The 25458-nt window shown below is 40.4% G+C and overlaps 2 protein-coding genes across 11 annotated transcripts in view; both read right to left on the bottom strand.

Moving 5' to 3' along the window:
• PPP3CB (protein phosphatase 3 catalytic subunit beta) overlaps positions 1-9499 on the bottom strand; it is a 39976-nt gene extending 30477 nt beyond the window's left edge. For all 4 annotated transcript variants that reach the window (XM_058029401.1, XM_058029403.1, XM_058029402.1 and 1 more), the window contains exon 1: positions 9347-9499. In XM_058029401.1, coding sequence (XP_057885384.1) covers positions 9347-9416 — 70 coding nt within the window. In that variant the 5' untranslated portion in view covers positions 9417-9499. The remainder of the gene's footprint in view (positions 1-9346) is intronic.
• An 8901-nt stretch (positions 9500-18400) lies between these two features.
• USP54 (ubiquitin specific peptidase 54) overlaps positions 18401-25458 on the bottom strand; it is a 91441-nt gene continuing 84383 nt past the window's right edge. For 5 of the 7 annotated variants that reach the window (XM_058028666.1, XM_058028668.1, XM_058028667.1 and 2 more), the window contains 4 exons: positions 23474-23592; positions 22191-22331; positions 20527-20713; positions 18401-19813 (listed from right to left, as the gene is read on the bottom strand). In XM_058028666.1, the coding sequence (XP_057884649.1) occupies positions 19155-19813; positions 20527-20713; positions 22191-22331; positions 23474-23592 (1106 nt within the window). In that variant the 3' untranslated portion in view covers positions 18401-19154. Of the gene's footprint in view, positions 19814-20526; positions 20714-22190; positions 22332-23473; positions 23593-25458 lie in introns of those variants that run through there. The other 2 variants (XM_058028671.1, XM_058028672.1) reach the window with 2 other exon arrangements.

The following is a 25458-nucleotide window of genomic DNA, read 5'->3' as shown; positions in this document are numbered from 1 at the left end:
AAAGGATTCAATTAATGAAAGGAAAATTTTATGCCTTTCCTTCAGCCTCCCCTATCAGCAATTCAAGTTTCACTCAGAAATGCTAAAATTCCATGTAGTCCAAATGTTAATAAACTTAACTTATTTAAGATATCCAAAGACAATCACTTCTATTCCACACACAATTATTTAAAAACATAAATCTGGCTCTGAGAAGAGAAATTAATTATTCTGAAAAAATAAATTTATCTAATTTTTAGAAGCACTTAATTATGACCAGGCAAGCATCAGTTCTAATATTAACTGCTTTTCTGAACTTACTTTCTAACTTTCAGATTCTCTTAATGTTATTTTTTACATTATTTGGAAGTTTTTATCAATCTGTACATGAATCAGTTGTAGGCTCTTTCTTGCCCCACTTTTTTAATACATTTATTTGTGGGCCCACAATTGCCTTCAGCAATTCAAAGTTGAGTTTATCTTTTCAGGAGAGACCAGACAACTCGAAAAGAAGATTTCTCCTGCTTTAATTCCTTCAAAAGCATTAGAGATCTCACACACCTTGCCACAACCAAAGTCAGTGACCTGCAAGACAGTTTTTTAAAAGCTGTGCTCCATTAATCCTAGTTTTATTCAGATCAACCAAGGTGAAGATGACTGTTTTGTTCTTTTTGGAAGCTTTCCTTGGTAGATGCAGGGTGTGGCACAGAATGATCTGCTGAGGTGACCACCTGTTCTTCATTCTCTTAAATGCAAATCATGACTAACTTTCTACAACTACCAGTGGCTGCAGAATTCAAGAAGACCTCTTCCTTATGGCAGTTCAGATACTTCAGGGGTTTTAAGTTCGTGGTAAATGAAATTTTCTTCTCTTAATAAAGTTCTTGTATCTACTAACAAAATAAAGCTCTGAGTTTGTCTACTGAATTATATTCTCTAGGAGGCTAAAAACCCAGCTGTTTTTACTCCAGTGTCAAGATCTGTCTCAAATTATTTCAATTAATATACTTATGAAGACTCAGATTTAAAACTCTGTATCCGGGGGTTTGTTATCCATAATGCCCACAACCCACAACTGTGGTATGAAAAGTAATTAAGGATCTCTGAAGTTATATTTGCCTCATGAAAAAATGAAGTCTTAAAACTAGTTCCTCAGAGTTTAACAAAATCCTTTTCACATAATACATGTATTTTCCCATTGCTCAAGAAGGATTTCTTAAAAATAATTTTCAGAGAAGGCAGAATAAAATATGGCTAAAGATTTTAGCCATGATCTGCATCACCCAGTAAATAAAAAGTAACACATTTTAGAAAAACTGTTTCTTTCCATTTTATACTTTGAGTTTTGTTCCAGCAAAAGTTAACACTGTATTAGAGTGCATACCTTTCAAAAATATTACAACTGCTTTTAATAGGTTAAGGATGGGGATTTTTGAAGCATGTAGACAATTTCTGCAAACTAATGGGTTTAATTAAAGCTTTGATGAAGTAGTCGTAGAATGTTATAGCCCAAGGAAAAAGAATTGCAGCATGATGTGTTCCAAGACACAAATATAATCCATGTTTCAAAGTCTGTGCACAACCTGCGCTCTCGGGACTGAAACAGAATGGTAATTAAGAGGAGTTACCCTAAGGAAATTACATGGTGTTGGGCATTAAAGGATTCTCTTCTTCCATTCCCAGCCAAGCTAAACAATAGAAAAGCATCTAAAGATGAATATCTAATACACACTGCAATATCTTATCAGTGAAAGTATAGATGTTAATAACAAATGTAACACATAATGATTTACAACCACAGACCAGACTTTCTAAAACAAACCATTGCTTACTAGTCGCAATTAATCAATTTCACTTTAAAAATACATTCAAATGATACAATTTTAATATACTGATCAGACAATGTAAAAAATAGAGCTGAGGAAAAAAACATGTTGTTAATGAAAATATTTTGATGGCTTTTTATTGCTAATTGAATAGGCATTAACAAAGAGGGAAAAAATCACCTTTCCTTTGTACTGCAGCATCAGTAAGAGATATAGAAAGCAAACCCTCAAAACTTAATTCTACACTGACTTTCTACAAGCCTCTGGGTACATGGATACCTTACAATAAAGCATGCTGTGGAGATTCAAAGATTAGCAGCAATCTGAAGGATCAATTCCCATGACATAGTAAGAAGTTCAAAGGAGAAAAACAACATTAGTGTGGCACTTTACCCAATATAATAATCCCTGCTGAGAGGTGCAATATGGCAACTCACACAAACACGCCACCTCCAGACCCAAAGCAGATCTCATACTGCCTAGTAACTAAATACAACAGTAGCTGCTAATAAAACTTTACATGTAGATACTGTAAATTTAAAGCACACTGATACCTATGCCCATTGTAATAACCTCAGGTAAATGTGGCTTGTATCAAGAGACACCCTGTTGGAACAGGCTTGTGAAACAAGATGAGATCAAAGCCCCTAGACTAATGTAAGAAAAAGCATCAGGGACAACCATAGAAGGTACTCTACTTTCACAAGCAAAATTGTTTCTGTTCTTATGACTGTAAAACTTTAAAAAATTCTTTTTCCCTCACAGTGAAAGAAAAGTAGCCATTCTTCCTCTATCATCAGAAGCCCATGGCGTGTTTCATGAATTTAATTTTGGCTGTTAAAACCTGCTCAATATCCCAGACTGCATTTTCTGTTTCAAGAATGTTTTTGATTTTATCGATGAAGTCTGTCTCACCTCACATTACTAAGGTTACTAAACACAGACATTCTGCTTGCAAAGAATTTGTTGCTTTGGTGATAGGTATACATGAAACAGTCTGTATAACGTCTGTCTCCACCAAGTGTATCATGTAGCACACAAGCATGGTGCTCTGTGAAAAGGAAGGCCAGCATCCTTCATTTTCTCAGCAGGTTTATTACCATGATAGCAAAATGGTCTGTGGTTTTTCTGTCACTTAGCCACCTTTTGTGGTCTTTTGGTTTTATAAATGCATTGCTGTCTGTGTATTGTCACTCAGAAGAATCACAAAGCCTAACACCTATTTACATCTTTCAATTTGTCCCTGGAGTTTTCACACCTCTGCCAGTATCTCCACAGAAGGAAAAGATGCAGCATCCATAACTGCTATGAGGACAGAATATATTCAAATATTCTTCTGCACTGGCAGAACAGATTTGAAAAGAAATAGCATAAAGGCATCCCAGATGGTCTGTGGACCAGCAACTTTGGAAATACTAGATAAGCACAAATACACAGCCACATCTATTGGAATCAGAAAGCAACAATCAAAAGCTGACAAAACCCACAAGTTACCCTATTCACCTCAAGCAAGAAAGCATAAATACAGCAAAGTCAATTTATTGCAGATTACCACAACTATCCCAAAGTTTCTTTGAATGCAAGGTTCCTGCTATGCTAACCAGCATCTTAAAAGCAAGAAAAAATGGCCCTGTAAACCTTGAAACCCTACAACAGCACTAAAGGTACTATTTATTTCATCCTCACTTATCATGTACTTGTAGTCTCAAGTTTCATCGAATTTTAAATCTCAAATGAAACTGTGGATATATCTTGCATGCCATGGTACATTCATTCATCTTTTATACTGTGTAGTTTTTCAATTAACTTGGTTGACATTATTACAAGTTACTCACAGGAAAAATACAATTATTTCTTTGAAAAGTATTTAGAGATACTTCTGCCCTTAAAATGGCCACACTATGTAATATATATATTAAAGATTACATAGTGCTTAAATGCAATGATGGATGCATAGATCTTTCCCTCTCCATACTCTGTTTTTGAAACAAGGTGGTTTATGGATTTTCTCTAAAGTTTCATCCAGACCACCATGTTTATGACTACTGCTAGAACTCTTCTCCACTATTTTGCCCAAATTCTGAAGAGACATTTTCATAGCTTTTGCCTCCATTGCACCTTCTTACTACTAATTCCACAATGTGAATTACATGTTACACAAAAAGGTATTTCTCATCTTCTATTGTTTGGTACTGCATTTCTCCTTTTCACAGGGTGACAAGAATTACAGTAGCTTCCTATTCAACTTTTCCATTAAATATCATTCATAAGATAAGAAATATCTATCCTCTATTCAACCACTCCTTTTCTAAGTCAGAGACTTGTCAACTTTGTCACTCCACCTTGCCCAAATGCCACTCTCTGCCTCTGAACATCTCTTTAGATAATGAAAACCAGAAAGATGGAACAAAATTACATGTTGTTGTTCAAGAGGCACATATAACACAACATACATATAATGGCAAGATGGTGAAATCTTTTTTCTAAATTGGTCATCTAATACTCCCTGAATTCTTATCAGACTGTCTAAAAAAAGAACTTAACTTGACTGCCACTGCATTAATATTTTCGTAATGTCATCCCTATAGATCCTAATATTTATTTCCCAAGTTCACTATGTTCCTATGTTTAAAAAAGAATTATTCTGTCCTTTGTAGAGTCTGCTCTTTCTCTGAACAGCATCTCCCACAACTTCTTTACCAAGCACTCAGCCTAACAAGAGCTTACTGAAGCATCTCTGCAAGTCAGCCGTCCTGGGTACGTGTTACTATTTGCCATTCACTCTGTTTTCTAAAGAACCTGTCAACACATTTAAAGAGCACACATGACAGATGTTAACCTCTACCACCACGGGAGTTTATCACCTATTAACATCCTTTCTCTCCTAACTGACTTTGATCCAGAAGAGGATATTTCCTCTTCTGCTTACTTTAAAGACTTCAGTGAAGAAACATGATTAATAGTTTTGCCTGGATCAACAAGCTCACTGGCTTCTTCAAAATATTCTAACAATTCCTCTTGAATTTCATCTATGAAACCTGTACCAATTCCTCTTTAACACTGTATTTCCGGGGTACATAGCTAGACCACTCTTTCTTACAAGTGCTATGAATCTGTTTAAATTACTGATTTACAAGTGTCCAGTTAATTCCCGATTTTTTTTTAAATGCAGCCATGTTCCATCTCTCAGACTCAGAAGATGAGTTACACCATAGGCTATGGAAAATAAAGTTTTGCACCCAAAATTCCCAAGGAATTCCTTTAGAGCCACCAGACAAACATCTCCTGATCTTGAGATACTTTTTGGGAACATTTTTTTCGTTGATGAATCTTGAAACCACTTACATTTCCATGTGAGAATTCTTTGATCCATTCAGCAATAAGAACTGACTCGTGTGAAAGAGTCCTTAGTTCCTTACACAATAAACACACATGAGAGCAGTTGCCAGATTTTTGTGCTCTGGCCTTACCTTCCCAGCCCTCAACTGCCAATGTGCCCTAGTGAAATTGAAAAAGGCTTCCATTTTTGGGTGAGGTGTTTTTGGTTTTGTTGTTGTGATTTCAAGATTCATTCCCTCTAAACATCCCTGAAACTAAAAAAAAAGACCAGTCAAACACTTACTTGCCAGAATTCAGTTCCATTCCATTGTCTCTCCCCCAAAACAAAATTGTGATTTTTTTTTTTTTAATATGACACCTCAATACTCTCTTCATGCTGCTGCTTCTCTGGATCATCTTAGAATCTGGCCAGCAGCATAAGTGCCTTACAAAATTTTTAAAACAGGCTTCAAGCTGCCTGGTGACTTTTTACCTTTTTTAAAAACCAGACTCTGAATTATAGATTTAAATACTGCAATGATTTCTTTTTCTCCTTACATAGGTGTAATTGTTCAAAAGTAGCTATTAGAGCCTTTATTTCAGAGCCTGCTCACTCAAGGACTTGAGTTACATTTCTTTGGGTTTCTCTAAAGAGTTGTTTCAATAAGCTTCCATTTAATATCCAAAATGACTGTCTGCCAATCAGACTGTACCATGACTTCTATCCAAAACAAAGGAATCTTTCCATTTCCAGAAGAACAGACGGAATCTCCAAATTTAGCATTGGGTCAGCATGACAAGGTCCCGTGGATTGTGTCCCAAGGCCCAGCAACACCCACAGGGCACAGTAATGCTGGGAGGATGGGAACTCCCAAGCACAGCTCTGGGCTCTAACTACCCACAAGAGAGTCAGGGAAACCCTGATGCTTTGCTCTCAAAAAGAAGCAATCAAGGCTCACCCCTGCCATGCTCAGGACCACTGCATCAGTGTGAGCTTCCAAACTCTCCTTCATCCCTATCAGGGACAAGCACCCTACTACAAGGCAGTGAAACGTTTCAGGAGCAAAGATACATTGACAAATTTAAAGTTTGAAAGTCACATGGCTAAAAGGTGAGGTGAGCTGACTGCAGTCAGTCAGTTCTCATCTAAAAAAAGGCAAACCCAAAGAATCAGATATAGCATTTAAGTATCAAGAAGAGTTCATTGCAAGAAGATTTTGACAGAACATAATGGAGGGAACTGATTTTTTTCATAAGACAGTAAAACACTAAGTATCCTTCAAAGATGGACAGGGTGCCTTAGAAAACAGGGAATCAGAACAACAGGTACATTTTCTCATCCTCTTTGGGAAAAAAAAATATATAGCAGTAACAAATCCTCATCACAAGACACGTTTTGGGAACCAAATGCCAAAAGCTGACTTTAGACAGTTTTTCAGTTCCATAGCTAACCATTAATTTACAGGAAACTCTGTAAGTACAAATTACTTAGGCAATTTAACTGAGCCATGTAATAGAAAATTTGAGCTTTTTATACACTTCAAAAGCAATCAATGACCTTTGATGAGAAAATTCATACTTGGAAAGATATGCTAGACAACACAGCTAGACTGCATATTTAAAGCTATTTTTATGTTTATTTTGTATATATCTATCTGATATGACACAATAAATCTGTCAGCCTTTCAGATACTTCTCTACATATCTGTGCTTCCCATCAACTGCTAAATATACAAGTCAAAATATGAAGGGGGACACATCCTAATCATTATCCTTCCTTATTAGAAAAAATTAGTTACTGATGATACAGTAATTCAGTCATTTCCTCTTGGGTGAGCATTTCTTACCCACTTTTGCTAACATATATTATAACTGGTAAAGAATTCAATTTCACACAGCCTCTGAAATTTAATGATTCTGTTCTTTATCCCCCTCTTCCACTAATACAAAGGAAGAAATTAAAACTTGAATAAAATCAAGATAATGCAAATAACATCAAGCTTTAGGTCCTGAATTCAAATTTTCTCCCCAAAAGACACAGCATATAGAAAGCATGAAAGCTGAAATATGGACCAATATACAGATACACCAGATAATGTTACTACATTTTCTCTGTGGCTTTTCTTAAGAATCTGAGACATTATAAAATACTTATTCATTGTATAATAGGAGAGAGTATGGTGAATGTTTCTTAGTATGCAAGAGGCAATGCATCTGTTTGTGAAGAGGGATGTGACACAGTTGTCACATCTTAGCACGGTTTCAACAAATTGCACAGATACTCCCACTTAGGACTGACATAACCTGCAATCTTGCACTTCTGGGGTCACTGTCTAAAAAAAGTATTTCCAACTGCACTGCACCTAATGGGGGAGGAGAAACCAAACCACCCTGTCCTTTGTATCAATAACACAGAGAGCTTGGCACAACTGGCCGGGCTTTCTCCAGCAGACGGTGATTCAGCATGACGGGGTGGAGAGGACAGGTCAACAGAAGGAACAGAAAAATGCTGCTATAGGAACTGGTTCCAATCATGTCAGATGAAGCCATCAAAGACTGATTACCTATACAATACAATATTACCTACACAAAATAGGTATACCTACACCTACTATCTATACAAATTACCTATACAATAGTTCTGCATCCTAACACTCAGGTTCAAAGAAATACTGCAAACTCAGGCAATAACTCTGCTAAGAATGAAGCAAGTCTTAAAGACAATTTTAACAACCAGATGCACAGGTCACATTGTGACAAGCTGACTTATTAAGTGATTGGAAATCAGCAGGTTTTCCACTGTGTTCTAAAGCACCTGATCATTTACTATTAATTTTTCCCCATTGTTTGAAGAATTTAACTTCTTACCACAAATTGCAGTAAAGGTACAAAATTCAGCAGGTCTAAACACCACACATTGAAGTAGCACTAAGGAGTACAGGTTTCCAATAGACTGGTTTTAACATTTTCTACTTTTACCCTTGCAATTTGTTCAAACAAATCAACAGGTTAAGCAATTCAAATGAGTAACAACTTATTGCTAATAAAGCTTTCCAGTTTTCTAGAAAACATGCCAATGTTCAAAATATCCCATGGGATTTCAAGGCTTTAATTAACACCTGCTGAGGACAAATACATCCTTTTCATTTTTCAAGGACCCCTGTAAAAAACCAAGTTAAACAACCAGATCTGCACCCCTTCCACCTCAGTCAGACCCTGTGTTCCTAGGAATGTCAATCTTAAAAGCAGACTCTTGTGTACACCTGAGATTTCCAACCAGGCCTGCCATAACAATTGTCCACACTGGCACCACCAAATACAGTGCAACACGAAAACTGGGATCAAAATAAAATGGTGTACAACTTGAGTAAATACAACCTAGGAATTCTTTGAAGCACTACCTATGCTCCACCCTTAACTATCAATTTAGGTCTATCACACATATTTCAGGATGCTTTGGCTGCAAAGGATTATTCTCCTCACAAAAACTAAAATGACACACTTCTCAGGGTTCAGATAAAAGAACTATTTTATACCATTTTGGTCGCTAGACCATCCTAGTTTTAGATGGATGTATCTACTATAAAATGCTTTACTTTTTCTCCTAAGAAGTATAACGTTTGACTTTTCGTGGCTCCCCACGAGATTACCAAGGAAGGCCACAAAGAAATAGATCAAGGTGAATTTTCTCCATCAGAACTGGAACCTGAGAACAGCAGCCAATCGAACGGGCGGCAGCACCTTCCCATTCGCTCTTCCCCGGCGCTGACAGCGGCTGCAATTACAGAGTTCTCTCCTGGCAGGCAGCGGAAAAGCCCCGCAGAGCCGGGGCCCTGGAGGGCCGGGGCCCCCGCTCAGCCCCGCACGCCCCTCGGGCAGCGCATCCGGGCGGGACGCGCCAGGCCCGCAGGCCGCGGCCACCGCTTCCCCCGCAGCCCCGCCGCCCTCACAGGCCGCCCGCGCCCAGCTCAGTCCCCCCGATGCAGCAGCGCCCACCCCGGATACTCCCACGCCCGTGCGGGCATCCCACGCCTCCGCAAGGTGCCGAGCTGCCCTCCCGTCCCCACCTGCGGCCAGGGCAGCCCGGCCCGCACATGGAGGGCAGCGCTGCCCACGGCCGGGCCGCCTCTCCGCGCCCAGGCGGGCCCCGGCGCTCGGGCGGGGGTCACGGCCCCGCCGCGCCGCGCAGCCATGTTCCCTCTGAGGGACAGCGGGACGCTCACCCTTGACGGCGCGTTCGCTGGTGGCGTGGGGCGTCAGCAGCAGCACCTTGCTCCCTTCCTTGGCGGACATCGCTGAGCGCTGCCGGGCTCCGGCGGCGGCTGCTGGGCGCGGCAGCGCCTTCGTCCGCCCCTCCGCCGGCGGCTGGTGGGGCGCGGCGGGGCGGGCGGGGGCGGCTACAGGCGCCGGGCGGCGGCGGCCCGGCGGAACATGGCGGCGGGCGCGGCTCGCGGCTCCTGGCGCAGCGCGGGGACGGTCCGCCCCGGGCCCGGCATGCACCGCGCCGCCGCCCGCCGGGCACCGCGGGAGCGCGCGGAGCTCCCGGCCCCGACCGGGACCACGGCGAGACTCCCGCCCGACCCGGGGCGGCGGCGCGGGGCGGGGCGGGGAATGCGGCCCGACACCTCCCGGCGCGCTCCGGACAGCAGGCGGAGGCGGGCGAGGCGGCCGGAACGCCCCCGCCCCGGGACGGGCGGGCGCCAGGCCGGGGCCGAGGGGGAGGCGCGGCGGATGGCCCGGCCCCCAGCGAAGCCGCGCGGGCGAGGGCCGGCGGCCACCTTGGAGAGCTCCGTGGGGCCGCCCCGAGGGCCGCACAGACCGGGGAGCGGGGCTGGGGGTGGCGAGGCCCTCGCTTCCCACCGGGAACCAGCGCAGAGCGAGGGGCCGCGGCCGTGCCCTCAGTGGGGCCGGCACGACACAAAGTAACCCAGAGCCAAACCTGGCAGGAAAGGGAGGAGGAAAGAGAAGTTCCCTCGCAGTGAGAGTTTGGGCACAGCTTGGGGCATGCTCCCCGTGACAGATGATTCAGCCAAATTCTCTGCCTTCTCCCTGGAGCTGAGCAAGAGTGGACCAAAGAGCATGGAGGGCCCTGGGTACGGCGGCAGGAGCTGCGCCCCTCATCCCCCAAAGCTTCGCAGGCTGACGGGGGCAGTGTTACCGCAGCCTTTATGTTCCATACAAACCAACAAAGTTCACATGCATTATTTATACCGAGCTGTGCAATCTATTCCACACAATAAAGCAGGAAGTTAAGAAAGAAAAGCCATTCAGAAGTTCTGGTTTCCAGCAACGTCTTGTTTCTTGCCACATTCAGGTCCAAGGGAAAAGGATGACACCTGAGATGAAGATCTCCCATGCTGAGCACGAAAAGCTCTTTGGCTTAAGCAAAAAAACATTGGAATTGACACGTTACACAAGTGCTTGACTTAACCTTGTTTTTCTATTTTACAGCCAAGACAGTACAAGCAAGAAACTTTGAATGAAACACATAAAAACACTCGAGGAAGCAAATGAAAATTTTAAGAGAGTAAGAATTATAAACCCTTGGGATATTTGCAAGACTCCGAAGTTCTGGAAAACCAGAGTTCTAATAATTCCATGCCCACAAGTAAAATGTGTGCATGCATGCAAAAAGAGGGCTGGGATACATCAGAGTATCATGGAAAAAAGTCCTGGATGACTACTTTAGATTTAATTGCTAAGTTTTCCAGCAGCAAGAATTACTACTTTATACCACATATTCTGCAAATGTCTGTCATTGTACAATCAATTTAAAGGGCCTGGTTTTTAAATAGAACAAAAGCTCATTTCCTTCAACAGCAAGGATGTGTATCAATTCAGTGTATGCAGGGAGAGCACAGGACAGGAAGGGCAGTAAGTAGATGTCATTCCTGATTTTAATGTTAGCTTAAAGGAGATCTGCTGAAACAAGAAGCAGGGGGAATGAATTCAGTCTTGTATTTAAAATCAAGAGGAGTCCAGTAATAAATGCAGTTTGAATTTTTGACAGCATGAAACAGCAGAGAATCCCGTATTATAAAGACATTCATTTATCCATGCATTTCCAAACACACAGGGAACCAGAGACCTTGCTGAGTGTTGTCAGGAATCTCCTCCACCTCACCTGAAATGCAGTTGCAAGAGAGATGCCTTACTTATTTCAATGGTTCTCTTCTCCCAGGAGCCTGCAGCCATGTTCCTGGGGTGTGAAGTAAAAGGGGCTGATGCAGTCAGAATGCTCATTGAGGAAAAAGCACAGCATAATGTTATTTTGTTATGATGCTGTACCAGAAAGGGACATTATCAGCCTCTAGGCAGTATACCTAGTGCCCTGCAGGCTGAAATGCTTCCAGTTACATCCAGGCATTACCTGAAGAAAAGGCATATATGGATGAAATCTTGCTGGCTTTGCTCCCCCAATATCAGGTTGATATGAAAAATGGTATTATGTCTCCCACAAATGACACATCCAAAAAACATTAAAATAATTATCTTGCCACTTTCACTGATAAAAACAGCTAGAAAAGTAAGTTGGCTAGCACAGTTACCTTGGCATTTTACTGTCACTTTTCTGACATATTCTATATTACCCCATTAAAATGCCAAGCATGCTTGATTCTCATTAGGACAATATAAAAATCTTCATTAGGCAGAAATATGTAGTATTCTCTCCCTAAGCCCTTTATTGAAGCTTTTCCATGTGGTATTGGCTCTAAATCTGCTACAGACTCTGGAAGGGGTATTTACATTGTCCCAATTTGGCAAACTCATGGTGAAGGCAAAGATGATTGATTTGATCCATCCTGTGTTCAACAAATCAAACACCTTCCACCAGCACCACATGTAGCATTATCATTGTAGGAACTTTGGAACACAATTACAAACAGAAATACAGCCTTGCAGGTAGAAGGCAGTGTGCCTTTATAATCCTATGAGTTTCCCACAAGTGCCAGACAAATCTGAAAAGCAAAGTCATGTTTTACTTCCTGTTCAGCTTTGCCACCAAGTGGCCATTCTGTTCCAAGAAATGGAATGGGAAGGAAAGGGATAGGGAAAGGAGAAAAGAGAAAAAGAATCTGATCAAGTCCTATTCTGATGGGATATTCCAAACCATTACCTAGCTGCTAGCACTGGACTGCTTTCTGAACAACTTGCTTTCATAAGGAAAAAACAGTTCAGCAGGAGAAACAGATGGAATCACCAAACCAATCCATCTTCTTCTGTACCATGGGGAATGGGATCATTTGGGATGCAGATACTTGATTTCTTTCTGCTCCATCTCAAGGCAGTACCCGCTCAAGCAGCATGCAAGAGCCGTTTAAACAAAAAGGTGCTATGTTAAAACCTTGGCTGTTCTGACACCTCCCCTGATGGAGGGGTGCAAAGTATAGTAGCAACTACATTTTAGTTAATCACTGCCTGAGACAAGTGTTGTTTATTGAATTTCAAGCAGAAAGAAGTAAGACTTAAAAATGATTGTGAAATTTTGTAGCAGCAGGGCAGATACCAGAACAGTATCTTCTGACTCTAACAGCGACATACCTTAAAAACTGGCACAATGTCCCAGAATCATCTAATTACCCAATAAGAACTTTTTGAAAACTAAGAAGGAAATTGATTCACAGGAGAGAGAGATATATTCCAGATCCCAAGAGAAAGATGCACAGAACAAATCTTGCGAAGATAAACCAGGTCTGAGAGAGGAAGACGTGATATGAGCAGGAGAGTAAGATGAAGACAAAACTTTTAAGAAGGTGTTCCATTTCATTGACTTGCACTAGTGACTGTTTGAAGCTATACTTTCTTAAATGCCAGAAATGATACTGAGGTTGGTATAAACTGCCTCAAAACAAGGCACATATTAGTTTAAATATATTTTGACATACTGCTACACTGAGTTTCAGTATCAATACTTCAAAATTTTCTTTTAAGCAGGCACAAGGTTTCCCTGCCATCCCAAGTCAGTTATTTTATGACAAATCTTATTATCTGTAACACAGAGGCATTTTTCAGAAAGGTTGAAAGCATTGTCTTAAGCCATTTTCTCCAGCATTATAAAGTCATTATCAATGCAATATTCCAGCTCCCAATGTCATCCAGTACTGAGAAGCTGCACTGACTTCAAAAGAGAATAACTAAAACCAAATTATTAGATAGTATATATATATTAGATAGTGCTGGTATAAAATGACAAGCTACTTTACTATTACAGTGTATCCTGTCCCACTCCCTCCCAGCACACATTTCCCTCATTGCCTGATAAACCCTGTGAACCAGCTGAGGAAGTACAGACTACATTTAAAAAGTTAGTCAAGGCCACAGGCATTACTTGCATCATACCAGAACTGCAAAAAACATGCTAAAGCAACCCGACTCCAGAATTTAGATAACTTTCACATATCAAACCCTACCAGACACATATCTGATTTAAATTTCACACCTCTAGAGTGATGGTACCTCAAACCCTTCCTTAGGTTCCTCAAAACATCACTTTCTCTGCTTAAAGCATTCCTTCCTCTGCCCTTATTATCTAGTTCAAACTTTCCCTTCCTTAGCCTTAAGCAATTGCTCTTTCTCCTACCATCTGAGACCAACCAATTCCCTCTCTTCATTTATCTTACTACCTTAATGATATTAATAGACTATTAATAGTCACCTCTACTCACTCTAAAAATTGAGTTCACTCTGCTTTTTGCTGCCCTCCTTTGTGTTCTCTCGTTTCCTCAGCGCCTCCACAAGCAAAGACTTAACTGACAAAGTACTCAAGGTAAGCACGTCTATGTATAGGAGCCTGCAAAAACCTCCCAAACTTACTACTGCTCTGTAACAGGAACTATGATAGAAAACAGTGTGAGATATGTTTTACTATTTTTTTAAACTTTGTTGATCCATAAACACAATGTCCTACAGATCAGAAAAATCCCATTAATGAATTTTAATGGAAAGTGTTGGGGCAACAAACCCACAAAAAGCAGATATGACAACTCAGTTGCTGAAAAGTTCATGCACTCTTTTCTCACAAATGCATCTGACCATCATGACTATGAGGGGAAAGTGCAACTATGCTTTCAGCTTATCTCTCTGCATCTTTGAGACCAAACATCATGAAGTACTAATAAGAATTAACTGTTACATTAGGATTGGATAGGGTTGAAGAAAGGGTTTAACAAAAATGACCTTCATAACTGGGCAACCCTGAGGTCATGAAAAAATGAATGCAGAAAAGGATCTCAAGGAAATATCAAAATCACCCACATAAACATTTAAAAGCTCTTCTACGCTGCATTCTGTCCCCGTAAATTCCTAAGCTAATAGACAATTCTGAAACTACTGAAGAGATGTGGGCTTCCCCCCAACCCACCATGAGAGGTCATTCCATGAGAAGTCATTACAATGTTATTTTCTCATCTGTACCACTGTGCTCTTCCCATGAATTACAACCTTGTGTTCAAATCAGCAGCTTACTGATCAGTCAAGACTCCCACACACATACCTCCTTCTCTCTCTTCAGACAAATATGGTGTCAAAAACCTGGCTTGATTCATCTGCTACATTAAATAGCTTCTTTCACGCCTCTAAGGACAGTTATCCACAACCAGTCCACAGCACTGAAACGGTTGTTTAATGTCAACTGAATTTTTTTAATCTATCTGGAGAAACCAACTGAATTTCAAAACAAAGGGAATGCATGCATTATTTCATCCTGTTAGGAACAATTAATACATACTGCCATGAACAACTGGTTATTTCTTCTTAAATGTACTTTTAAATACATGTCTGATTTCTGAAAATTTGTAGCTGAGTTATTAACAGTAATATAAGATTAACTTCCATTTGATTGACATATTTTAGATCTTAAACAAAAGTCAGTCTGAACTTTCACAGAGATACTGTCTGTTAACGTGCTCATGCTTTAAGGGGCTTTCAGTAATTTAAGGCAACCTTGAATGCGTTTGTTTCTTTTTTTGTAAGCAGGAAAAGTTCTATGCTTGGAGCTCCCTCAATTGACAGTCACATAATTATTAACTAGTATAGACTGTGAGTAAAACTCTGGAAGGATAGCTAACCCTAAAATGCCATCAAAATCATTTTGCCTGAGTAGTGAAGAAGTTAAAATTTAGCAATATTAAATTATTCTTACAGTTATTATTGAAGTATAGCTTATTGTATTCACTTTTCTCATGTGTTCCTATTTTAAATTATTTTGATTAGTGATATAAACACACATAAAACTTCTCAAGCCTATGATTAACTGGTGAATCATCTGGGACTGGGCCAGCCAAAACTTAAGATAATCCTCATTCAACAAACGTAATTTAAGTTAGTTTACAAACAGACACTTGACCTTCTTATTCATGAGTATATTCAGTGTTTACTCACTCAAGAATTGTTATTAAAACAATTCTATTGATATCAATAAGGAAGTTTGTTTCTTCAGCAGAACTCTTTCACTTGTATCTGCATCCACAAACATGCTAGTAAAATAGATAGAAAATATCAGTGCTCTCAAGCGACTCCACAGCTGGTCTTAGCATTTTTCCATTAATGAAAAAGCAATCTTAAAAACCTTTCCAAGCTACATTGCTTTGGTTTTAAAGGATAAAAAATTTATTCAGTGAACTAGAAGAATAATGCTATCTTAGCAAGAGAATTACAAAATAATGAATCTAACATGCTTTTTCTAAAACATTTTCTGAAACCTTAAAGGTAATTCCATCTGCAATAGCAATGGTGAACAATTAGCCTTTAAAAAGCTGTACAGATATATAAGTAGCCTTGAAAAGATTCCGGGCTATGATGTGATAAAATGCTAGAGGCAGCAAGCACAGATGGATGAAAATACACTTTTGTTTTTTACCAGCCACAGCACTGAACAAGAGACAGCACAGTGGCTGGAGACTCCAGAACACAGCTAACTTCAGTGAGGTGTTTGTAAATCCCAAGCACCTTTTTATCTTGGTCCAAGCTCGCACAAACACTGACTTGTCCTACACTGTTTGTCCAATGTCTATTTATACATATAGCAGCAGTACCTAAGTGCTTCTGCACAGTTTCACTTAGCACAGCAGTAACATAACCAAAGACTGCTACAAAGAACATTGCCTACTCTCTCCATCAGTCAATCTTCCTTTCTCAAAAGCTTCAGCACCCCAATGCTGCTGAGGACCATCTCTGTACAGGAATCTATCCACTGAAAGAAGGAAGGAAAATTTAGACTGATTACTGAGTGTTCCTTAAAAAGAGACATCTGAGCCAAGATATGCACACATTTCCTTTCATTCTGCCTTTTTCACCTATCCATCTGTTCCTTCCTATTCCAATCCACCATTTCTTTTGCTTTCCTCCTTTTCTTTGCCCTAAACCTCTGCCCTACCCCTCTCCCTTTATAACATTAGATCCAAACCCTTCGTGAATTCCAGTATTCTGGAATGCTGCCTGTACTTTCTATGTCCTACCCAACCATCACTGGTAAGTCCATTCCAGCAACATTAACAATCAGGGGAAATTATTCCTTCCCTCTTCCCAAATTCCCCCATCTTAATGTGGGTGCAGTAGCCTTTGTTAAAAAGAAATGGGTATTTCCCTTCTCTAAAGCAGAGCACATTCTGGTTAACTCCCAAGTGCTGCATGCTCCATTTGAGCACATGTGCTGCTCAGCAGGTCTAAACAGGACTTCCACAAACAGCAGGTACAAACCTGGTTGCCTTTGAGAGAAGGAACTGTGCTAGGTAGTTCCTTTTCCAAACACAGAAGGGTCATACTTACATAATTTCGCTACTGTAGGACAGCAAATTACTCTTCATTTTATTATTGCCTTCTTCTGCTCCCAACACAAGGTCTAAATGCATATTACAAACACAATGAGTGATCATAGAAATACAGGGAGTAAGAATTTTATATTTACAAGAACTAGCACTCACTTATTTTAAAAAGGTGAATTCAAGTGTGTATGGCAGTCATTTCATTTAATTCCATCCAATAACATACTCTTCAGCCAGGGACAAAGAAAAGGTTATATTGCATCAAAGCTTACAAACTGTTAACTCTTTAAGAATTCTCAATAGCTGCTGAATTCCTGTGGGAACCCCCTCCTCATCCTTCCTATAGCAACAGCGAACTTTAACAAGCTATTAACTACATAATTAATTTTTGTATGGTATAAATGTCACTAAAAAGACAAGTTAGTCAAAAGAATTACAAAGTAAATATTATCCTACTGACTTTACTAAAATTTGCAGACACAAGCTGAAGCAACAGTATTTTTCCAGCCTCACATTTCCTCCCATGTTAAATATATTGTTGAAAGTACTTCAGTTTGTTTCTCTTCAGATGTACTAATATACTGCTTGGTATGGACCCAGTTTTTCCTTCTCAGGCCTCTGGTTAACTTCATACAAAGCAACTGATATACAAAGGACATTTAAAAACAGTTTTGAAACTTGGTAGCTAGAACTGTAATGGAATAAACACAAGAGTTCTCTTAAAAAAAACCCACTTCGTTACTACTGATTATTTTTAAAAAATTCATCAACTCAGAATTATTTTGCAGAGCTTTATGTAAGTATACTTCCATTCTTTCCTGGTCACAACGACATAAGAAAGCTAAAGCATGCACATTGTCTTCAGTTGCAGAAGTTTCATACTTTATATTGATTCTTGAAGTGTTGACTTTGTACTTTACTTTGGCAGCTTGTTTTCTTAGATTATCCTGTCATTCACAGGGCAGCAAAGGGGCAGGGCAGGGCAGCCCTTCCAGCAGCAGTGGCATCGCCACAGCTCCAGCCCTGTTCCCAACAGAACCATGTACCAGGACAAGCATGGAAGAGAACCCCCCCATGCTTCTGAACACCTCACAACCATCACACCTGAAAGCATCTGCAGGAGCAGGAGGACAAGTGTGATTAAAATGACACTTCTCTCCACACCAATAATTTCTAATGATTTTTCTGTAGATCTGCATACACTACCATCCTGCTTAAATGTAGTAGTTTTCCTTAAAACAAGTAGTCAGTCTCAAAATACTTTTTTGAAGGACATTTAATTATTGTCCATCATGAGGAGAAACTTAAGTGCTGAGTAGTAATGAAAGACATGAAGTCCTGAGTCAAAATTAGGCATGTCCTCCAATCTAAGTCTTTATTGCATAAACCTTGTTAATGAACTAGAATAAACAACTTAATTATGTTTGTTCACGTGTAAGAAAATTAATTAGACGTTTCCAGCTAAGTGGAAAGTAAAGCTAAACAGAAAAGAAAGCTCAAACACAGACAGGTAAATAGAACTATTTTCATAGATTTATTTGAAAAATACTTACAAAAGCAAGTATGCTTGACACTAAAATAGTTAAACTTATTCTGTGTTTACATTGGTGTAGTTAAGCGTGCAGCATTAACAGTCTTTTCTGTTTGAAGCATCATTAGTTTGCTTTAAAGAAGTGGAGAAAATTGGGGCTTACTGTGAACAATGTCTCCCTGTCACTTCCTCTGCTGTGATCTCTGTATGAGATCACAGAACATTGAAAACCATGCTTGCTTTACTAACTACCACCTGCCAAGGGCAGATTTACTGGAACCTGGAAGGTGGATCAGTTGCTTTTCTTTCCCCTAGGAAGGAACAGGAGAGGGGAAGGAGAAGAAAACAAAAGGATTGGTTTCTTTTTGTGAAGAATTTACCAAAGCTACATTTCATGAAAAAGAGTCCTTAAAAATGTCCTTTTGTTAGTTGCCATCTTCCTTCAAAATGTGTGCACACTTCTGAACTTACCCGTAAGCAAATTACCATTCCTATAGCACTTGTTTGCTAGGAGAGGCCAGGACTAAAACAGTTAAGATTCCCCATCCAGACAGCAGTTCAGTAGTGTCAGAAACAAAATACAGTGCAATTAGTTTCCACATACTGTATAGCTACATTTTAAGACAAAACTGGCACAGATAGTGTTTGAAAGACTTTCCTGTCTCCATGCAATCCACACTCTGGCAACAACCACGGTCCACAGAGTGGTGTACTGGGGCACATGGAGCAAATGGGATCTCACCAGCCATTATTTTGCATGGTGCCAGTAGCTGCTGCTGCTCGAGCCAGCATATTTCTGTGTGTCTCAGAAGCAGAAGCAAAAGTCCCATCCCTCACATGCACTGGCAGCATTCGCCTTCTGCCAGGCTGAGGGGTGTAGCTGTTCTCTCGCCAGTCTTCTTCTGGAGGCATGTCCACTCTCCTTGGGCCCGGGGCCTTAACACAAGAGGGGGGCACAGGGCAGCCTTGAGAAGCACCGGGATCCCAAGAAGGCTCACGTGGTATTCTTAAAGTGCTATAGTCTGTGCTGGCTGGTACTCTGCAACCCATGGCATGAGATTCATGCATGTGATGTTGTGAAGGCTGCTGGAGGAAGCCCTCTTGGAAACTCTTGCCTGGCTGGCCAGCATGTTTCCCCCAGAGCATTGTTCGCTTATCTGGTAACGTGGCTGTTTGTGCAGCAGGATAATTTGTGTTCAGCAAACGGCCAGAGACTCTTGATGCTCCACCTCCTAAATGCAAATTAACAAGAGGCTTTTGCCCTTGGGAGAGGGTGCCTTTGGGTACACAAGGGAGACTCCCATAGCTCAGTGCCACACCTGAGTAGTCTTCACCTTGGAAAGCTTCACCCCTGTCAGGCACAACCAGAAGTTTCTGGATGATGTTCTTCTGATCTCCTGAAATAAATTTTTAAAAAAAGGTATGCTTAGTTACAATTTTTGTTTCATCCTCTCTGAACTATCAGCTGTGGCCAGCAGGTGACAGAAGAACAGCGAAATCACTAGTACATCCAGTTACTGGCTGACATGCAATTCTGAATAAAAGCTAGCTGTACCTTTTCCAGCATTCATTTTCCTGACTGCATTTCCTCTCCTTATCCTACTGCAGCTGCTGTCACAGATTTCTTTACTAGCCCCTTGTTTCATCATAGAGGAGCCCAACAAAGTATTCCAAGGCTGGCAGATCAAACTGGTTTTGATGCTGTCACAGGAAAATAATTCTCATGCAGGAAGTAGTTATTTCTACTGGCACATGTGTGATTCGTGGGAATGAGGAATTTGTGGAAGTACTCTTACACATGGAAACAAGGTGGTGGGTCTTACTACTACTTTAACATTAAAGAAAATAACTCATAAAAATATTGATATGACTTTGTATATAGCCATCATAATGTTTCCATTAGGGTTATTGGCTTTGGTTATGCACAGTTAGCACAGAACCACAGAAAAATTCTGAAGGACAGAGAAGAAGAAATGTGATTTGTCCTTCCAGATTGCTGGAGGAATTCAGACAGATAGTGAAACTACATTATGAAAGACAAGAACTGAGGAGCTGTACTTCAGCAACATTTCTGATCACCAAGAAGGATGAAAAGTCCTGTGATTATTACCTGACAGTTTACGTGCCTTGCCCACCATGCTGGGCATCAGTACATCATGGGGTGGGTGCTGCACCTGGTTTGGGTTGTGCTGGGGATCAAAGGGAAATACAGGAGGATCATGGGGGAAAGGAAGGGAAGTGGAGCTGGAAGAACGGTGGCTGGTGTCCACTGGCATTTTCCTCGTATTTGGTGCTTCCTTTTGTAAAATGAGAAAGGAGAAGAACAGAACATAAAATGATGAGTAAACACAGAGTTGGGTTGAAACAAGCAAAGGTGGTGTTGATCCAAGGAAGAAAGGGATGAGTCACTGGAACAAAAACATGCATCTGTATGTGAAAAAGACAGACAAAAATTGCATCAATCCAGTAAGGCTCTTACTGAAGTGTTGGGCTACATAGGATCATTAGACTGGAATTGTAACAAAAAGAAAAAGCCAAAACAAACACAAACCACTCCTGGGGGTTTGGCTGACCAACTGAATACACCAAACAATGTCAGGCCAGTCAGCATTGGAAATGGCATGCTACACAAGCCATCAAATACAGTATTGCTGATTCTTCTTTTCTATTTTCTACCAGGCTTTATTGAAAGCTCTGATTCCAGACTGCGAAGAGATTTACCTGTCACAGCTGAAATATTTACCTGCGCTGTACCATTTGACTCTATTAGGAGACACCTACCCCAAAAAGCAGGGACGGCTGAATGGCACAACAACAAACCATCACAGACTTGAGTGCAGTGACTTAAATGAAATAGACAACCATTCTACTGGCTACTTACATTGTGGGGATAGAAACCTTAGCAGAAAGGGCAGGTCTTGAACAGCTAGAGCTTTGTAATTGCTTCTGCCAGCACTTCCAGGTATGTCAGAGCCCTTAACTAAAGCATGCTGAGAAGCAAACTCTTCAAAGTTGACATATACTTAGTTTATGGTACACAGCAGAGAGGTGCAATTGGAGCAACGTGTCTAACTGATTTTGTAACTGAGACTCTTCTAAACCTGTTACATAGTTGGTTTCAAATAAAAGTTTGAGCAGAGTTTGCAAAAAATTCAGTCAAAGCCAAAACTTGACATTATATCTAGCTGTGTTGCTAAATAAACACTCTGTTACTGTTTTTCTGACGCTTGAAAATTGCATCTAAGACTACTTAACAGAAAGGACAAAGGAAAGATCAATCCCCTAACTTTTAATTATTTTCTGTATGTAACTGTCTGCACCAAGTCTTGAATTGCCTCCCCTTTAATGTTGAATTTTATTCTCAAAATGCTACTTGCTTAAAAAACTCACAAGAGAGCAGAAATGTTCCTATTGGTACTGGTGGGGTTTTTTTTTGGAAATTATAAGTGTATCAGAAGCTTTCTTAAAAATGCTTTAAGTCAACTGAAAAAAATGTTTATACTGGCTGTTTCTGCATACTGACAAGTAATGTTAGCTGACATGCCTATCAGCTGCAGCAGTCACCACCCTGCAATGATACCTGAAAAAGATAGCTTTGCTATTTATATAAAAGTTCATTCTTCCAAAGACAGAACAAAAAAGACAGGCTTTTATCATGGCTTATTATTGAGTTGTCTTCTGTCTTGTTTGTTAGCTACTAAATGAAGACATAGAAAACACCAACCCTACACACAGATGATAGCCCTTTGGAAAGCTGCATATCATTCTACTTACAAAGCTGTGAGAAGAGACCAAGGTCTCTTCTCTGTTAGAGATAACTGTCCCGCTGAGACTGCGAGCAATGCGACGGAAATTCTCTGCACTGTAGATTTCCTCCTCTTCTGGTTCCCTGCTATGTTCTCTGGTAAATGTGACCTGCAGACAATATCCCCCCCATTTCAGACAAGGTTTTTCACAACATCAATTCTGTACAATAATTAGAGGCAACAGATGAATAGAAATATAATGGAGCATATTTCAATGATATTTAATGACCTTTTCTTTCCTAAAATCCTTCATTTGGGTACTACTTGGAAAACTTAAGATAAATGGTTCTGTTTGGATCTGCTGATTAAAAGTATTATTCCTTATAGTATTTCTTACCTTAGTAAATATACACAGATTGATTTGTCTAAATGAGATACATTCTTTTATAAGTACCTAAAGCCAGGACAAAATGTCTTTAGTGGGATGAATACACCTAAAGGACTGACTGCTGCTACAGGCATCATTGCCCCTGAAGAGATAATCATGGCTGCAGCTGACAGTCGTCTTATGATAAAACACCACAGTCTCCTCATAACCAAAAAAAAAAAAAACAAACCTAGGATTATTTGATGAATGCTGGAAACTTGTTAATCTTATGCTAGCAAGGGAAATGTTTATTCCATCCTTCCTTTCTATTGTTCTGTAAAGGAACAGACTTTGGGCTCCCTTTAGCAAGTACACAGATATTACAGGAAATGTCATTTCCCCTTGAAAATACTTCCATGTCTTCATATACAGGCAGTGATATGTAACTGCCAGTTATTTAAACAGTTTCTTCCCAGGAAAAAAATGAGAAAGAATGTTCTCCCACTCTGAGGTGACTAACTACCAACTGTAGCAAATACCAAATTATCACCCACTTTAAAAATATGTAGTGACACAGTAAAAAAAAAAAAAGTGCCTGGGCCCCTGCAAGTGGTAAAATTAAGAAGCAGTTATCATCAGCTGTGATGCAAGGGAATTCATGTCACCAAGTTGAAAGAGACTACATCTTAATGTTTTCAGGAGTGTCTTCCTCCAAGCCAGAATTTAGATCATTTGACTGCATGCAGCTCATGCAGCATGAGTCACTCACACAAATTTTAGCTAGTTAATCCTGAGCTAGACTGCACTTTAAAATTCTTTCTAACATTAATAAAAATGACCCCAGTTTCTTTTTCATAATGTACTTCACTTATCCTACTGTAAATTCTGTCTTGCACAGGGAGAGCCCTTCCCCCTCTAGTACATCTTAAGTACCAAAATATCACCTTGGAGACAGAAGAAACACTGGATCCACACAGACTGCGCTCGATCTCCGCCGTTGGGGTTTTGGACAGCCCCGTGCCAGCTGCAGCAGGCAGCTTCCTCACACCTGGGCTCACAGACACTGGGAAGGAAAACACTCATTAAATTCAACACCTGATTGCATGTTATGGCACATTTCTCCAGCAAAGACAGAGGGACTATGCACACAGAACAAGAAGTCACAGATCCTTGGGAACATGAATACATCAGCTAACACCCAACATTTCAAGGGGAGACAGCCTATCAGGATACTATGCCTACTTCCCTGGCCCTCCTGCGGGCTTCAGGGGAGCAGTTAATTGAACTATTTAAGATTTAAATTATTTAACTGCACATCAACACTTGCCTGGTAGAGAGGTGAGATTGTTTAAAGGGCCCAAAAAGACAGAAGATCAGCTACCAGAAGGAAGTTACCTAAAGTTATTTGGGATAAAAAAGTCAGCCTCAGGTTCCCTCCCCACATATTCACCTCCTCTTTCCCATTCAATGCCACCATTTCTCAGCAATTTGCTGCACTGGTTAAATACTTAAAAGTGTTATTTTTAACTAGGATTGCTACAATTCACTTCAGTGCAATCCCCATCAACCACTTACAATCCTAAAATTCCTCATGGAATAGACAGATCAATGGCCTAATTTAATCTGGTCACAGGGAATTAGTTCCTCTAGAAAGAAAGAAAGGTGATATGCTGATAACAACACCTTTTCTGCATTGAGGTGGTTGCATTTGGCTTGGCTTTAACTGTGCTGTAAAGCCCCTCTAATGAAACAGACATTTCACCAAGATTCTGAATGCAAAGGTCTAACAAAACCAGTGGATATGGGTCAAAGTTTCAACAGCATTTGAAAATTTATATGTAATCCAAGTTAAGAGAAAGAAAGAGCAGTCCTAGACCTAGGACTAGGTCTAAAAAAAAAAAAAAATCAGTTGATTTTCATCCAGTTCATCACAGTAGATGCACTGGTTCAAACTTGTCAGTTTTACACAGAATTTGCAGAACTTAGAAAAACAACTGGAAGTTACAGCAACCAGATGATCTCAAATACAAACTTCACTTTAGAAGAATATCCCGATCTCATATCAAATATGTGGCGGGAAAATAGGCAAGAAAAGTCAGCATAAGAAATGGGTCATTTGATGACAGAACTCTGAAACTCCAGCTACCACTAAAGCAACTGGGCTTTATGCTGGTAGATTTCCAGAAAGAAGTTCCAAAATCAGTCAGCTAAGTAGGAATTTATAAGACCTTCTGATTCAAGCCCATGCATGACAGTATCTGCTAAATTGGGAAGTCAGATCCTGCCTAACTCTGAAAGTAAACCAACAGGACAACAAATGGTAAATGGCCACATTTTGATGTCTTAAGTGGTCTGTGAGCAGACTGCAAGACACAAGAGTTCCAGAGAAAACTCAGGCTGGTCAACAAAAATCTGCTCAAGACTTTATTGCAGTACTCACTCTGGTCACAGCCAGGTCTGACATTGTCAGGAATGATGGGGGCTCCACTGCTATGGCTGCAGGGCAGGGGAGAACCTGTCCTGTGTTATGTATTCATTGCAATATACATCATATGTGTAAAGCTCTATCTGTGTCACCTTGGTACACATCCAATTTCAGGCTGCCTTGCATTTAACCAGAAAATTCATTTAATGCTATGACACAGATTATAAAGAAATTTGCTTCACTTGTGAAGCAGAGAAACAAGGTTGCTCTATCTCAGGCAGGAGATTAGATCAGTTTAAATGGAAACAGATTGCTGTCATGAGGCTCTAATTGAATGTCTCCAGCAACACCCGGATGTCCTCACTGATGGAATCTGTTCGTTTTCTTTCGTCATCTACTAATCCACAAGGTCTCACGGATCCTCACGTACCCTCAGTGCTGCTTTCACAAGTAACTTTCCAGAACTTAAAGCAGGCAGTCCTTAACAAAACACAGGTTCAACTC

The sequence above is a fragment of the Melospiza georgiana genome, chromosome 8 (genome assembly GCF_028018845.1).
Source record: "Melospiza georgiana isolate bMelGeo1 chromosome 8, bMelGeo1.pri, whole genome shotgun sequence".
Lineage (NCBI taxonomy): Eukaryota > Metazoa > Chordata > Aves > Passeriformes > Passerellidae > Melospiza > Melospiza georgiana.
This window is presented reverse-complemented; position numbering and strand designations above follow the sequence as displayed.